Genomic DNA, 13,880 nt, shown 5'->3' with positions numbered 1-13,880 from the left:
GGATAATAGGTTTATAAGTACTAAAACTGTCATACCGTTCCAGGAAGTTACTTCTTGATGCCATTCGAGAAAATAGAAGAACCAATAGAAAAATAAGGTAAGTGAAATATCTACAAAGACTTATATTTAGGAACGGAGGGAGTACGTAGTACCGTGTTTGTGGTTGCGGTGATGAAACTGATGGGGAGCGTGAAGATGAAGGCCATGGCGCAGGCCACAAGGAGGCCCCACCACGGCAGCTGCACCTCCTCCTTGAATACGGTGCAGAGGACCATGGATACCGCCATGGACGCCGCGAGCAGGATGTAGAACCACCAATTGGGGATGTCGTCGTATCTCTTCATCAGCCTCGCGTGCACGTCCATCTTGCCCTTGTACGACTCCCGGAACCTCTAGTACATCTCCCTTGATGCAGAAATTAACAAATCAATCAAACATGCAACACACAGACACAGTACGTACATAACTGCAACACGAGCAGCTAAAATGTCGGTGATTTAGTAACAAGGACATACTTGCCGTAGAAGAATGTGACGTGGCTCAAGGTGGCGGCGATGGTGGCGAAGCCGAGGCCATAGCTGACGGCGAAGAAGAGACTGAGGTGGATCCTGCCCTGCTTCGCGTAGGCATCCATGTCGATCTCGAACTTGTCGTTGACGATGTTGTGGATGTTGTAGAGCTGGCCGGAGGCGTCGAAGAGCTCGTTGGAGAAGAGGGGGTACCTGCTGGCGCTGTATAGGTTGAGCACCCAGTAGGCGACGGGCAGCATGATGTAGACGAGCAGGACGTAGCCGACGAGGACGTTGGCGGTGGCGAAGAAGGGCGTCACCAGCGGGCTCCCCAGCCAGGAGACCATCGTAGACCAGTCGAGGGTGAAGGCACCGATGCCGAGCCCGTTCAGGCCGGACCCGATCTCCTGCATCGTGATCGACTTTGGGAACATCCAGCACACCCACGACACGGCCGTCAGCGTCGGGAACAGGTACCCCGGCACCATGTACGACGCGAAGCTACAGATGAGCGCGATCAGGAAGAACTTGCCCCGCGTCATCCACCGCTTCTCCTTCTCGTGCATCGCCCTGCCATCAAATTTCAGTCTCGATCACTCTCGCAGATCACATTGATCATCTCCTTGTCGTCACTTGAATAAATTGATTAGGTTACACTTGACGAAATAAATCATCTACCAGGGACGCACGTACGTACATACCTCATGAGAGAAACCTGCACCAGGCTCACCGGCCACCACATGTGCGCAGGCTCCACCACGTACTTCCTCATCAACCCTGCCCATCCGTACCGCAACACCTACATACGTGGTATGCATGGATGGAACACCGATCAGATTCATAAACATACAGTTAGATTGATCGAGTGAAACAACAAACGGATCTAACTAATAGGTCAGTCACCTGAGTCGTGATGACGAGGAACAGGCTTGTGACGAAGGAGATGTTGCGCTTATCGACTACACCCTAATCAATGATTCAGAAACATATTTCTTTGAACATGAAAAATAATAAATTCTAAAACATTCAATGGGCTACTATGCCAGAATGGTTAAAGAACGTGCATACCGGCAAATTAGAATATATATGACCCATATGTTGCTTTTCATCCACGTTCCAGTGTTTGTTTCAAGAGGAAACCTGCATGCACCACTGTTTCGAAAGTTAACATATGAATAAACAATTATATAAACCAAACAATGATATTAGTATAAAAGGCATGTGACTACTGTAATAGCAGCACTTCCTTCTATCTAACTGAAACAGTAACCATGGGATATGACCTGTTCCGGGTTCAGGTAATGCCCCTAAACCTGCAGAGAGAGTGCATGAGCGCTCCACTAAAAATAGATTGATAATGGGTAATGCAAAAATGAGACAGTATGGCAGAAGGATGGCAATGGAACAGTTTGAATACCTGTCTTCGCCTCCGGTGTTGAAAAGCATAGCAGGAGCGCGCTATGACGTAAGACGGAAGAAAGAACCCTGCGAACTGAAGAATCGCCTCAAATGAGGGGGAAGTATTCAGTCAGTTTGATGTGAAACCATAATGCCGAGATCACATAAAGGTGAACAATGTGATAGCGAAGTAGGTTATGTAGACTCACGCTGAACAACACCGTCGCATCTTGTAGCATGTTGACATCTCGCACGATCACGATTACATGGCGGATGAGCAAAAGGACCATCAGCTGCAACAGAAATCAGCATTGTTATTCACCCGTCAGGACTAATGAAGATAGGTCTACTAAGAAAAGGTTTTGTGTAACACACAATTAGAGAAATAGACCGGCAGCATGTGGCGCCACTTGAATTTGAGGTCATGCAGTAATCAAATTCAGCGTTCAGCAGCTGCTGCTCCGCGATGGCGATCGCCAGGAAATGGGAATCATGGGGATCAATTCGTCCAACCCAGCTTTGCCTGGTTATAAACAAACATCCATTACTTCAGAACATGTAGGACTGCATTCTTTAGTTGACAGAATATAAATAGTTTCCACAATTTCAGCAAACTATTAAACATGGTATCAGTAAGTACCTAAGATCCATGCCCATTTCATCTGAACAACACTTGGTTGGAGGGAGAACGTAGTTCAGAGAGTAAACCTGTATCAAAAACAAACATAAGCCGACTCTGAAAGACTCTGCTGACAAATACAAAACATGGTGAAAAACCAGTAGTGACATTTTATTTTATTTTTGCTTCTGCCATGCAATTGGCCTGAATTGGACTGCTGATAGTTCATAAATTGAACTACAACTAAAAATAATTTTAGTAGCATGCCATCACCAAGAAACGTGAAAATGCAATGCAATATGAGCATAGTACATTACTCTACAGGGGTAGATAGTCTTTCTCGTAACGGAAAAACCAGAAATGCCCACCTAGTTGCAGATTTCGCATGTGATGTTCCCCTTCTTGTCGCACCACCTCTGTATGCACTTCCGGTGCGCGAACTGCATACAACCAACGTCGGTTGACCAGCACCACACAGTTAGCATTTTGGTTTGCTCATATCATATCATAAGATAATCTCAAGTCACATGTCACTTTGCTCAGGAGATAATCCCAGGTCACATGTAAAACGACTTGAAGGGAAACAACCCATTATCTGACAGCTGGAAAGAGGAGGCAATAATTTGGATGGATAAACATGGACCAGTCACTGCTAATTCGATTGTTCGTTCGTGTCTGCAGAAAAGAACAATCCGAGATCGCACTGTTCTGTTTTGGACTAACACAGTATGTTTCGTTGCGCGTTAAGAACAACCATTTGGCAATCTCAACAGAGCTTTCGCTGCTCCTAGTCAGCATCTCAAACTGAAACTCTTCAGTCAACCATAAAATGGAGATGTTCTCTGCCAGTCAGCATCTCCCATAGCACACTGCATCCCAAAAATAGAGACAAGATAATGTGAGAATCATAAGGAATTTATCATGAACTTGACCAAAATTACTGAGAAATTATTGTGAAAGAAAGAATTTATTATGAACGTAATCTATTGAATTGCATTATTGAACATGAGAATTTATTCTTGGAATATGTCAAAAAGGAAATCAGAGTCCACCAAGAATAGGTTATTTAGAAAATAAATGACATGTCAATTGGCATAATAAAAATCTTAAAAGCACGATTTGACATGACAATTTGGCTGTCACAAATGCCAAATAAATTATAGCCGATAAAGGAAACATCATGTAGCTAGAGAAAAATGGACTTGGAAGAACTACCTAACAGTAAATAGGAAAGACGAAAGTTTAGTCAACAAGGCACATACAATCACACCAACAGGAAATAAATCTCCATCGATCAAAGTTGTTCTTTTTCTCTCGAGATACAACGAGCGAGCTATCTTTGAAAGAACCACCTGACACTAATTTTCACTTGTATACTTTGAGCACGTAATCCTTTTTCAGGCTCCTAAACAGATATAAAATCACTAATATTCAATTGCAGAAAAAATAAGAAAACTCATTGACATTCAGTCCACAATTATAATAATTCTCTAATTGACCTTTTTATTCTATTTTCACGATCTATTATCACCACTGCTAAAATAAAGAAATTTGAGACATGGTCTAAACTTTATTTTACTACATCTACAATCCATATGAGAAACAACAGTGGCCTGTAGAACATGTTTCCCTGCCACCATGAAAGAGGAAGAAAAATTAGGTGCGTAAACAATCATCGTGTGTAGTCTATGATTATAATCAAATAATCATCGTTCCCATGATGCGAGTTAGTGCCAGAACAATATTTATTACATTATGTACCTTGGTTATAACAGTAGCAGCAACCCCTTGTGAGCAAGTTCAGTCAAAGCCAACCAGCTTCTATCCTGCAGGATATCAAACTATACATGAACCTGATGATACAACAGAGATGGAATTGTAACTAAGGAATCCCCTAGAATTAAGCTAATCAAATGATTGACAAGAGCTGAATCAAAAAACTAAACAAGCAGCTACAGGGCCGAAACCACAAGAATACTGAAAATCTGCAGTACATCAAACTATAGATAAACCAGGCCACGGTACAAAGAATCCGCTAGACTATAGGTATTACCTCTCCAGCAGCATCGGCATTATCCAATGCAAATCCCATAGCTGCCCTTATCTGACTTCTCTCTAATGTTAATGCACACAGCATGTCCTCAAATTCATCATGTTGTGCCTCAGTCAATGTGCGTTCCACTTCAACACGCCGGAGAATGGGACACAAATTAATTTTGTAATAGACACCATCTAAAAGATAGCAAAGTAAAAAAGAGCATCTGACAAGGTTTGACTAAACCTTACCCTGGTTCTACCAGCTACAAAGTAGATTCTTTTTTACGATCAGGACTTCGGTTCGATGGCAAAGCAGGTGGAACCCATCTAAAATAACATATTTAATACAAAATTGTCAGATCATCGATAAACATGGTTACAAACACATAACTGCATTGTGCACCGCTATTACCTTCCACTTCCTGTAATCATTGTAAAGTATCGCCCTGCGTTCCAACGTACAGTGAAGCAATCAATCATGTCATGTGATGTGTTCTAGAAAAATCATTTGATAATTCTATTTGAGAAGTTAAGTTGGAATCTATTATTGACAAGATTAACTGTCATCAACACCAAGAATTCCAATTTCATTGTCCGTTGAGTGCAACAATTAACTACACAAACAAGGCTAATTGGTGGTGACTGTTGTTTTAGCAGCAGACACATACCGACATACAAATCTAGAAGGAGGGAGAGCAACCAGCTTACCAGGGGCAGTGTGGAGGAGCAGCAAAGAACAACATCCCACTCTTCCTGTACAATCCAATGGCCCTTTTCTTCCTACACATCTACAAGAGAAGAGCATACCACATGTGAGCATGGGGGATTAGAGAGAGAAATGGGGAAGGGAAGTAAATCTTCCTTTCATTGAACCAAAATTATCATTTAAACAGAAAAGTAAATCGGCACCTCGAGCACGTCCAGCGTGAAGGCGTCCTGCCTGCACAAAGAGCCAAAACAGAAACCCCAAGCTTCTTCGCGTCAGGCACCGGCCAAGGCGAGAGCAATGGAGGCGCCCAGGGAAGGGGGCGGGTGAGAGAGAAAGGGAGGGGATCGGCCCGGCCGTACTTGACGGCGAGGTTGGTGATGTAGACGACGGAGGGGGTGTTGTCCTTGAAGAGGCGCACGCTGGCGAGCTCGTCGGCCTGCAGCTTCCACGGCATGGCGACCACGAACGCGGATGCGTGCCCGACGTCCCCGAGGATCAGCGCGGCGGAGGTGAGCGCACCGACCAGGGGCCCCGCGGCGGCCGCCAGCGCCCGCCGCGCGGCCTCGGCGATGCGGCCCGCCGCCAGGTCACACAGCGCCAGGTCCCGGAGCGGCCTCCGCGGACTCGACGAGGCGGGGGGCGCGAGGGGGCCGGTCGGTGGCCTGGCGGCCGTGGCGCGCGCGAGGTGGCGGAGGGAATGGCGCGGGCGCGGCAGGCGGGCAAGCGGGGAGGGCGCGGCGAGGAAGGAGGCGGCGGCGGCGGGCTCGGCGAGGTGGGGGGGGCGAGGGGGCCGGTCGACGGCCTGGCGGCCGCGGCGCGCGCGAGGTGGCGGAGAGGATGGCGCGGGCGCGGCGGGCGGGCAAGCGGGGAGGGAGCGGCGAGGAAGGAGGCGGCGGCGGCCATTTGGGAGCCGGGGGAGAGGAGAGCAGCGTCAGCCGCGTGATGTGATGTGGGGAGGTAGGTCGTGGGGTGGAGAACGCGCAGTTTTTTCTCTCTGCGCTCGGTCGTGCGACGTGGGTTTCCTATCATCGCGCCGAAGGTCGAACCAAGGGTGAGGTTGAACCATCACGACGTTTGATCCTGCTTTAATAGTAGAGAAATAGTATAAAAAGTTGCCAAAATAATATGAAAGTTGTAGAATATTGGCATGAAACAATAAAAAATTATAGATACGACGGAGACGTATCAGCATCCCCAAGCTTAATTCCTGCGCGTCCTCGAGTAGGTAAATGATAAAAAAGATAATTTTTGATGTGGAATGCTACCTAGCATAATCTTGATCATATAACCCAATCATGGCATGAATATTAAGACACGAGTGATTCAAAGCAACAATCTATCATTTGACATTAAGACAATAATACTTCAAGCATACTAATAAAAAAATCATGTCTTCTCAAAATATCATGGCTAAAAGAAAGTTATCCCTACAAAATCATATAGTCTAGCTATGCTCCATTTTCATCACACAAATAAATCATGCACAACCCCACTTTTAGACAAGCAATTGTTTCATACTTTAGTATTCTCAAACTTTTTCAACTTTCATGCAATACATGAGCGTGAACCATGCGTATAACACTATTGGTGGAATAGAATATGGTGGAGGTTGTGGAGAAGACAAAAAGAAGGAGATAGTCTCACATCAACTAGGCGTATCAACACGCTATGGAGATGCCCATCAATAGATATCAAAGTGAGTGAGTAGGGATTGACATGGAACTGATGCACTAGAGCTATAAGTGTATGAAAGCTCAAAAAGAAACTAAGTGGATGTGCATCCAACTCGCTTGCTCACGAAGACCTAGGGAAATTTGAGGAAGTCCATCATTAGAATATACAAGCCAAGTTCTATAATGAAAAATTCCCACTAGTATATGAAACTGACAATATAGGAGACTCACTATCATGAAGATCATGGTGCTACTTTGAAGCACAAGTGTGGAAAAAGGAATAGTAGCATTGCCCCTTCTCTCTTTTCTCTCATTTTTTTATTTTCTCCTTTTTTTGGTGTGCTTCTTTGGCCTCTCTTTTTTATTTGGGCTTATTTTGCCTCTTTTATTTTTTGTAAAGTCCGGAGACTCATCCCAACTTGTGAGGGAATCATAGCTTCCATCATCCTTTCCTCACACGGGACAATGCTCTAATAATGATGATCATCACACTTTTATTTACTTACAACTCAAGAATTACAACTCGATACTAGAACAAAAGATGGCTCTATATGAATGCGTCCAGTAGTGTACCGGGATGGGCAATGATCTAGCGTAGCAATGACATGAAAAACATCAAAACATCATGCTAGCTATTTTATGATCATGCAAAGCAATATGCAATGATGGTGCGTGTCATAATAAACGAAATGGTGGAAGCTACATGGCAATATATCTCGGAATGGCTATGAAAATGCCATAATAGGTAGGTACGGTGGCTATTTTGAGGAAGGTATATGGTGGATATTTTGAGGAAGGTGGGTTTAATGGACCGGCGAAAGTTGCGCGGTACTAGAGAGGCTAGCAAGGGTGGAAGGGTGAGAGTGTGTATAATCCATGGACTCAACAATAGTCATAAAGAACTCACATACTTATTGCAAAAAATTATTAGTCATCGAAAAAGGTACTACATGCATGCTCCTAGGGGAAGGGTTGGTAGGAATTAACCACCGCGCGATCCCGACCTCCACACAAATGCTGACAATCAATAAATAAATCATGCTCTGACTTCTTCACATAACGGTTCACCATACGTGCATGCTACGGGAATCACAAACTTTAACACAAATATTTTTACCAATCCACAATACTCACTAGCATGACTCTAATATCACCATCTTTATATCGCAAAACTATTGCAAGGAATCAAACATATCATATTTAGTGATCTACAAGTTTAATGTAGGATTTTATGACTAACCATGTGAATGACCAACTGATGTTAACTCTCTAAATAGATCTAAGTTGAGTATGAGAGTTTAATTATTTCTACAAAATATATGACCACGCTCTAACAAATAAAAGTGAAGCAAAAGATCATTCTACAAATGGCGGTTTTTTATGTGTAGAGAAACATGCAATCCAAACTTCAAATGATATAAATGAAGCACATGAAGCATTCTATAAAGCCAGATATAAGTGAGGTGCAAAGAGCCTTCTATAAATCAACCAAGGACTTTCTCATACCAGCATGGTGCGTTATTAAAATAAATAAATAAATACGACGCTCCAAGATTTACGCATATCATGTGACGAATAAAAATATAGCTCCAAGTAAAATTACCGATGGTTGTTAGAAGAAAGAGGGGTGCCTTCCGGGGCATCCCCAAGCTTAGTTGCTTGGGTGTCCTTGAATATTACCTTGGGGTGCCATAGGCATCCCCAATCTTAGTCTCTTTCCACTTATTATTCCTTCATCCATCGTCATCTCGCCCAAAACTTGAAAACTTCAATCACAGAAAACTTAACAAAACCCTCGTGAGATCCGTTAGTAATAATAAAGAAAATTATAACTTTAAGTACTGTTGCCAACCAATTCATATTTTTTTTCGCATTGTATCTACTGTAATATAACATTTCCATGGCTTATACCACCGATACAATCGATAGTATCATCAAAACGAGCAAAACAATGCATAAAAAACAGAATCTATCAAAAACATGGCAGTCTGTAGTAATTTGTACATTCTCCCTACTTATGTAACTCTAAAATTTCTGAAAAATTAGGAAGAAATAAAAAAAATTCATTGAAGTACTATGTAAAAATTTCAGAAACTTTTGACATTCCAGTAAAAAAAATGTAAATTCACGCACTACAGCCAAAGTTTCTATTTTTGCACTACACACACCAAACAAGCAACCTAATCATCCTAAAGGCAAATCTTGGCACATTATTTTTATAATACAATGGATTTATACAAGGGCATAATTATTTTTGTTGAAAAGTTTCTATCATTAAGATTCACAAGGTTTCTATCGGCATGAACAAAGTTCAAGGCATGCTCCCATTTTAACAATGCTCGTCTCTCTCACTTTCACTTTTCTTTTTGAAAACGTTTTAGGTTCCCCTATTTATTTTTTGTTTTTTAAACTATATAAAAGCACACAATAGAATAAAATGACTATCTAAAACTTCCGGGTTGTCTCCCTGGCAGCGCATTCTGTGAAGCCATTAAGCTACGCATAAAGTGCTCAAGTAATTGATCCATCCGGATCCCAAGGTATATCAAAGCCAATTTTAGTTAAGATTGATTTGTAATTTAGTAGTGAGCACAAAGTTACATATATCACATGACAACGAAGTCTAACTATCTTCCTATGCATCGGCATGTCATAAAAGAACAATTCATGCACACAAAGTAAAGGCCAATGCATAGTATAAACAATTTCTTGCAATTTTATCGTATTGGAAACATAAAGAGGCGGAGATGTAGTTCCTCTCTCATAATAATTGCAAGTAGGAGAATGTCGGGACCCCGATCCTAAGCCATAGGAATCCAGCCTGTAACACATCGCATCCCTTTGTGGTCTCACGCACGGTTAACTCCACGGCTGCAGCCTTACCTTAGCCGGGACCGTTTGCGTCTTTTGACTCACGTATGCGATAGTGTCGCTAGAATTCCAATGTCAAAGAACCCGGATCGACATGTCTAATCATAAACCAAAGTGGCAGTTCTGCACAAGGACATGCATACATGACCCAACAAAGCAAGTGTCGGTCATCTACGAACGTAGACGAGTCGTAGCAAGCTACAAGGACTCCATTACGTCGCGTGACATTTCCCCAAAGGGGACAGACACAACAGCTAAGAAGGACACATGCCGGTCAACCAATGTGTCCGGAGCAGTAGCGAACTACCAAGGCTCGTTGGATCACAAAGGGGCATTTCCTTGTAAGGAGTGCTACTAAAGTTCACGACTAGGTATTCGAATCCCATACATATCAAGTAAGACACACGTACGCATGGCATACCGATATGTATAGATACATCGATGGCATCACAACATAACCATAAACATACAAGATTTATTTAAGAGGCTCAGAAGAGCCACACACATATTATTACATATTAAGGGTCTCACGACCCATAATATCAGTCACACAATACAAGCCAGCGGAAGAGTTATAAACTGTCTGGGTACAGACAGAGCAACTAGAAGGCACATGGCCTGACTATACTACAGAGCCGACGTAGGGCCAGATCGTAGCTGGGACACCAGCTACTCGTCGTTGTCGATGTCTATGAACAACCCTCCATTAGGGTCATTAGCAACCTCTGCAACATTTATTAAGCAAACATGAGTACGAAGGTACTCAGCAAGACTTTAGGATGACTAACTACTCATGCAAGGTATCAAGAAGGTATTGTGGGGTTTCATGCGGAAAGCCAGCATTTGACTCGTGGCTAGACAACTTGCTTTTTGAAATTAGTTTTGACAACTTGATTTCTCGCACACGAGTCCACTAACACCACAACAATACACTATTGTGGAATCATTCCGTCTCCATACGGAAATGCCTTCCACGACACTCACGCTTATCTTGACAATTATAGGAGTAGCCGTTGAAGTTATCTATGAACAACATATGTCTCCAAGTAGTCCATATCCACGGACGCGGCTATTCGAATAGATCATAACCCTGCAGGGGTCTACTTCGTCACACACGCTCCCGCCACTTATCGCCATGTGCACGTCATGCACCTCGGCAACCTTCAAGCGGAAGCCCAGCGAGGGAGTCGGCCACGACCGTTAACCACACTAGTACCTAGTCCAGGTTTATCGCCTATCTGAGAGTAACCCGTACGGAAGTCCGGCCGAGGTTTCCGCCACGGCCTCAAACGATGTGCGCAGGGTTCCCAAGCCCACCATCCGGGTGCCACTTGGTACACCGTGCCACTGCCTACCGCATCACGGTCCACCTCTCAGGTCAGCACCATGCACGGCCTCCAGCATTACTATAAACACCAGAAACTACTTGCAACTCCTGGACCGAGTACTACGCGATTAATAGGCCGAGCGGGGTCATATTTCAGGGCCCAGCATGTGGTAGTATCTAGTCTTGGATTACATACACGGAACTCAGTTCCTAAGGACGGTTCCAATGAAACAAACTGCCATGTACTCCTACACAGCCTTTCACCGGTACCTTTACCAAATCAAGTTCAACACACGACCTTTGCTCACCGAACACATTCCACATTTCTGCTCAGATCAACTTAATGTTAACATGCATGAAATGTCATGTTATGGTACTGATTTATATCTAGGGGAGTGTGTGATCATTGCATTTATAATGAAATTTGGATATTTTTGCAAATTCCATTTATAAAGTGATTAAAAGAATTGAATTATTCCTTATTTCACAATTTAGGGTTCTGTAACTTTTTCAAACATAGCTGAAAATAGCATAATAAGAATCCTTGAATTTTTCTGATACTTTTTCATATATAAATTATTTTCATTGGAGTTACAGATTAATTTCTATGATTTTTGCAATTTTTAGCAATTTCCTGAATTATTTTTATACTGGAAATTCCATTTATTGCATCAGGTTGACGTCAGCAGGTTAGCCGACCTGTGCAGGTCAAACCTGACAGGGGGGCCCCACTGATCAGCCTCTCTGGGACTAATCCCGCGCTGACCTGCCCCTAATTGGGGTTTGACCAGGCGTGGGGCCCTCTGTCAGCGACTGAGGGGAGGGCGATTACGCCCTAATGCTCGGCCACGTCGACGGCCACCGGAGGGTGGTCGCCGGCGACCAAACCCGCGGCGGAGGGCTCGTCGGAGGCGATCTAGACGGCGCTGCACAGCACGAAAACGCACGCGGTTGGCAGCTACAGCAAGCTCGCGAAGTGGCCGATCTAGCAGGACCAACTGGGGAGGCTAGGGTCGCCGGAAGAGGCGTCGGCGACGAGCCGGAGCGGCGGCCGAAGCTCGGGCGTCGTTGGGGGCTTTGAAACAGGGGGATCCGCGCTTATTTCTTAGCTGCTACGGCATCTACGCGTCGTCCTGGAGCTTCTGGTGCTCTCGGGAGGACGAGCTGGACATCGGAGGGCTACCGGCGACGAGCGGCAGCGGCGGTGCTCGTCGGGCTCCGGTGAAACTAGGGCTAGAGGAGGGGATCGACGGGGAGAACTTAGGGAAAACCACCGCATGCTCACAGGGAGTGCAGAGAAGAGCTCAGACGGCTCGGGGAAGGCCTGGGGGCGACGAATCGACGGGAGAGGTCCGGCGGCCGGAGGAAGAAGACGACGGCGTTTTGGGCGTTGAAGGGCGCGAGGAAGCTTCGGCTTCTACAGGAATGACCAGGGCGACGAGGCGGAGCTAATGGCGTGCTCGCGGAGGGGTTCCTATGGCCAGGGGCACGGCCAGCTCGAGCTCGAGCTCGGCTCTAATGGCGGCAGCAAGGAGGGGGAGGAGATCCGAGCGGAGGAGGAGAACCGAGGCGGGGAATGGATAGGGGAGGCTCTGGGGAGCTTATCCCCGCCGTTGCCAGCGCGAACCGGCGGCCAGGCAGGCACGCAGGTGCGTGGCCGCGCCGGAGGAGGCGGCGGCCACCTCCTGCTGCCTACTGGCGCGAGGGAGGGGACGAGCGGCGAGATGGGCTGGGCCTGGCTTGGGCGACAGGTAAGACTTTTCCCATTTTCTCTTTTATTTGTTTTTCTGTTTTGCTATTTATTGCTTTGCTAATTATTTCAACTCCAAAACAAAAAGTAAAAACTATTTTTGACCTCCTGAAATATTTGTTATAATATCCCCACTCATTTCCAAGACTTTCAACATTTTTGGAAAATTATAGTTTCTGATTTCAAATTTTAAATTTGAAACCAGTAGCTTTTGCAATTATTTAAAATGCTTAAAGTGTCAAGAAAATAGTTTTCTCCAATGCTCATTTACTTTCATGATTTATCAGAAAGTTTGAACATTTCTTGAGGCCATTTTGGGTTCATTGATTTTGAACTAGTTGAAATTTCCTTTAATTGAAATGGTGGCTAGGGTTTTTGAGTTTTTCCTTTGCCACTTTGTTGTTTTTGTTGAAACTTCTTGGATGCAAATGCAAAGAAGACATGAGCACAATGCTATCTTGCTTAAGGGTTAGGGATGTGACAACTCACCCCACTCAAAAGAATCTCGTCCCGAGATTTAGAAGTCGTCGGGAATAACGCAGGATATTCGAGTCGGAGACGATCCTCTCTTTCCCAAGTTGCCTCCTTTTCAGAATGATTTGACCATTGAACTTTAAGAAACTTGAGGTTTCGACGTCGAGTGGTACGCTCAGCTTGATCAAGAATACGCACGGGGTATTCTTGGTAAGAAAGGTTATCTTGGAGATCAAGCATTTCGTGGTCCACTTCACGGATAGGATCCGAAAAGCAACGCCTGAGTTGCGAGACGTGGAAAACATCATGAACCTTGGAAAGATGCGGTGGAAGTTCCAACTGGTAGGCAACTTCTCCTCGTTTGGCAAGAATGCGAAAAGGTCCAATGTAACGAGGAGCCAACTTGCCCTTGATACCGAAACGATGGGTACCCTTCAAAGGTGTAACCCGAAGATAAGCCTTCTCGTCAACTTCAAAGGTCACAGCCTTATGATGACGATCATATTGGCTCTT

The 13,880-nt window shown here is 44.7% G+C and overlaps 1 protein-coding gene and 1 pseudogene across 1 annotated transcript; both read right to left on the bottom strand.

Annotated features, from left to right (window-relative positions):
• Positions 1–466: 466 nt before the first annotated feature.
• LOC123446277 (oligopeptide transporter 2-like) lies at positions 467–1,989 on the bottom strand. The gene is made up of 5 exons (XM_045122953.1): positions 1,927–1,989; positions 1,578–1,610; positions 1,413–1,475; positions 1,211–1,308; positions 467–1,079 (listed from the first exon to the last, which is right to left on the bottom strand). Exons 2-5 carry the CDS (start codon positions 1,602–1,604, stop codon positions 482–484), a joined length of 786 nt encoding a protein of 261 aa, XP_044978888.1. The 5' UTR covers positions 1,605–1,610; positions 1,927–1,989; the 3' UTR covers positions 467–481.
• Positions 1,990–4,851: 2,862 nt separating this feature from the next.
• LOC123450375 lies at positions 4,852–6,179 on the bottom strand (annotated as a pseudogene).
• Positions 6,180–13,880: the final 7,701 nt, after the last annotated feature.

This window comes from Hordeum vulgare, chromosome 4H (genome assembly GCF_904849725.1).
Source record: "Hordeum vulgare subsp. vulgare chromosome 4H, MorexV3_pseudomolecules_assembly, whole genome shotgun sequence".
Taxonomy (NCBI): domain Eukaryota; kingdom Viridiplantae; phylum Streptophyta; class Magnoliopsida; order Poales; family Poaceae; genus Hordeum; species Hordeum vulgare.
The sequence above is the reverse complement of the archived record's forward strand: the minus strand, read 5'-3'. Positions and strand labels throughout refer to the sequence as shown.

Coding starts and splice junctions, on each gene's coding strand:
- LOC123446277 (XM_045122953.1), bottom strand. CDS start 1,604: ATGGGTCATATATATTCTAATTTGCCG. Junction 1,476..1,577: donor ATATATATTCTAATTTGCCG/GTATGCACGTTC, acceptor ATCATTGATTAG/GGTGTAGTCGATAAGCGCAA. Junction 1,309..1,412: donor TCCTCGTCATCACGACTCAG/GTGACTGACCTA, acceptor CCACGTATGTAG/GTGTTGCGGTACGGATGGGC.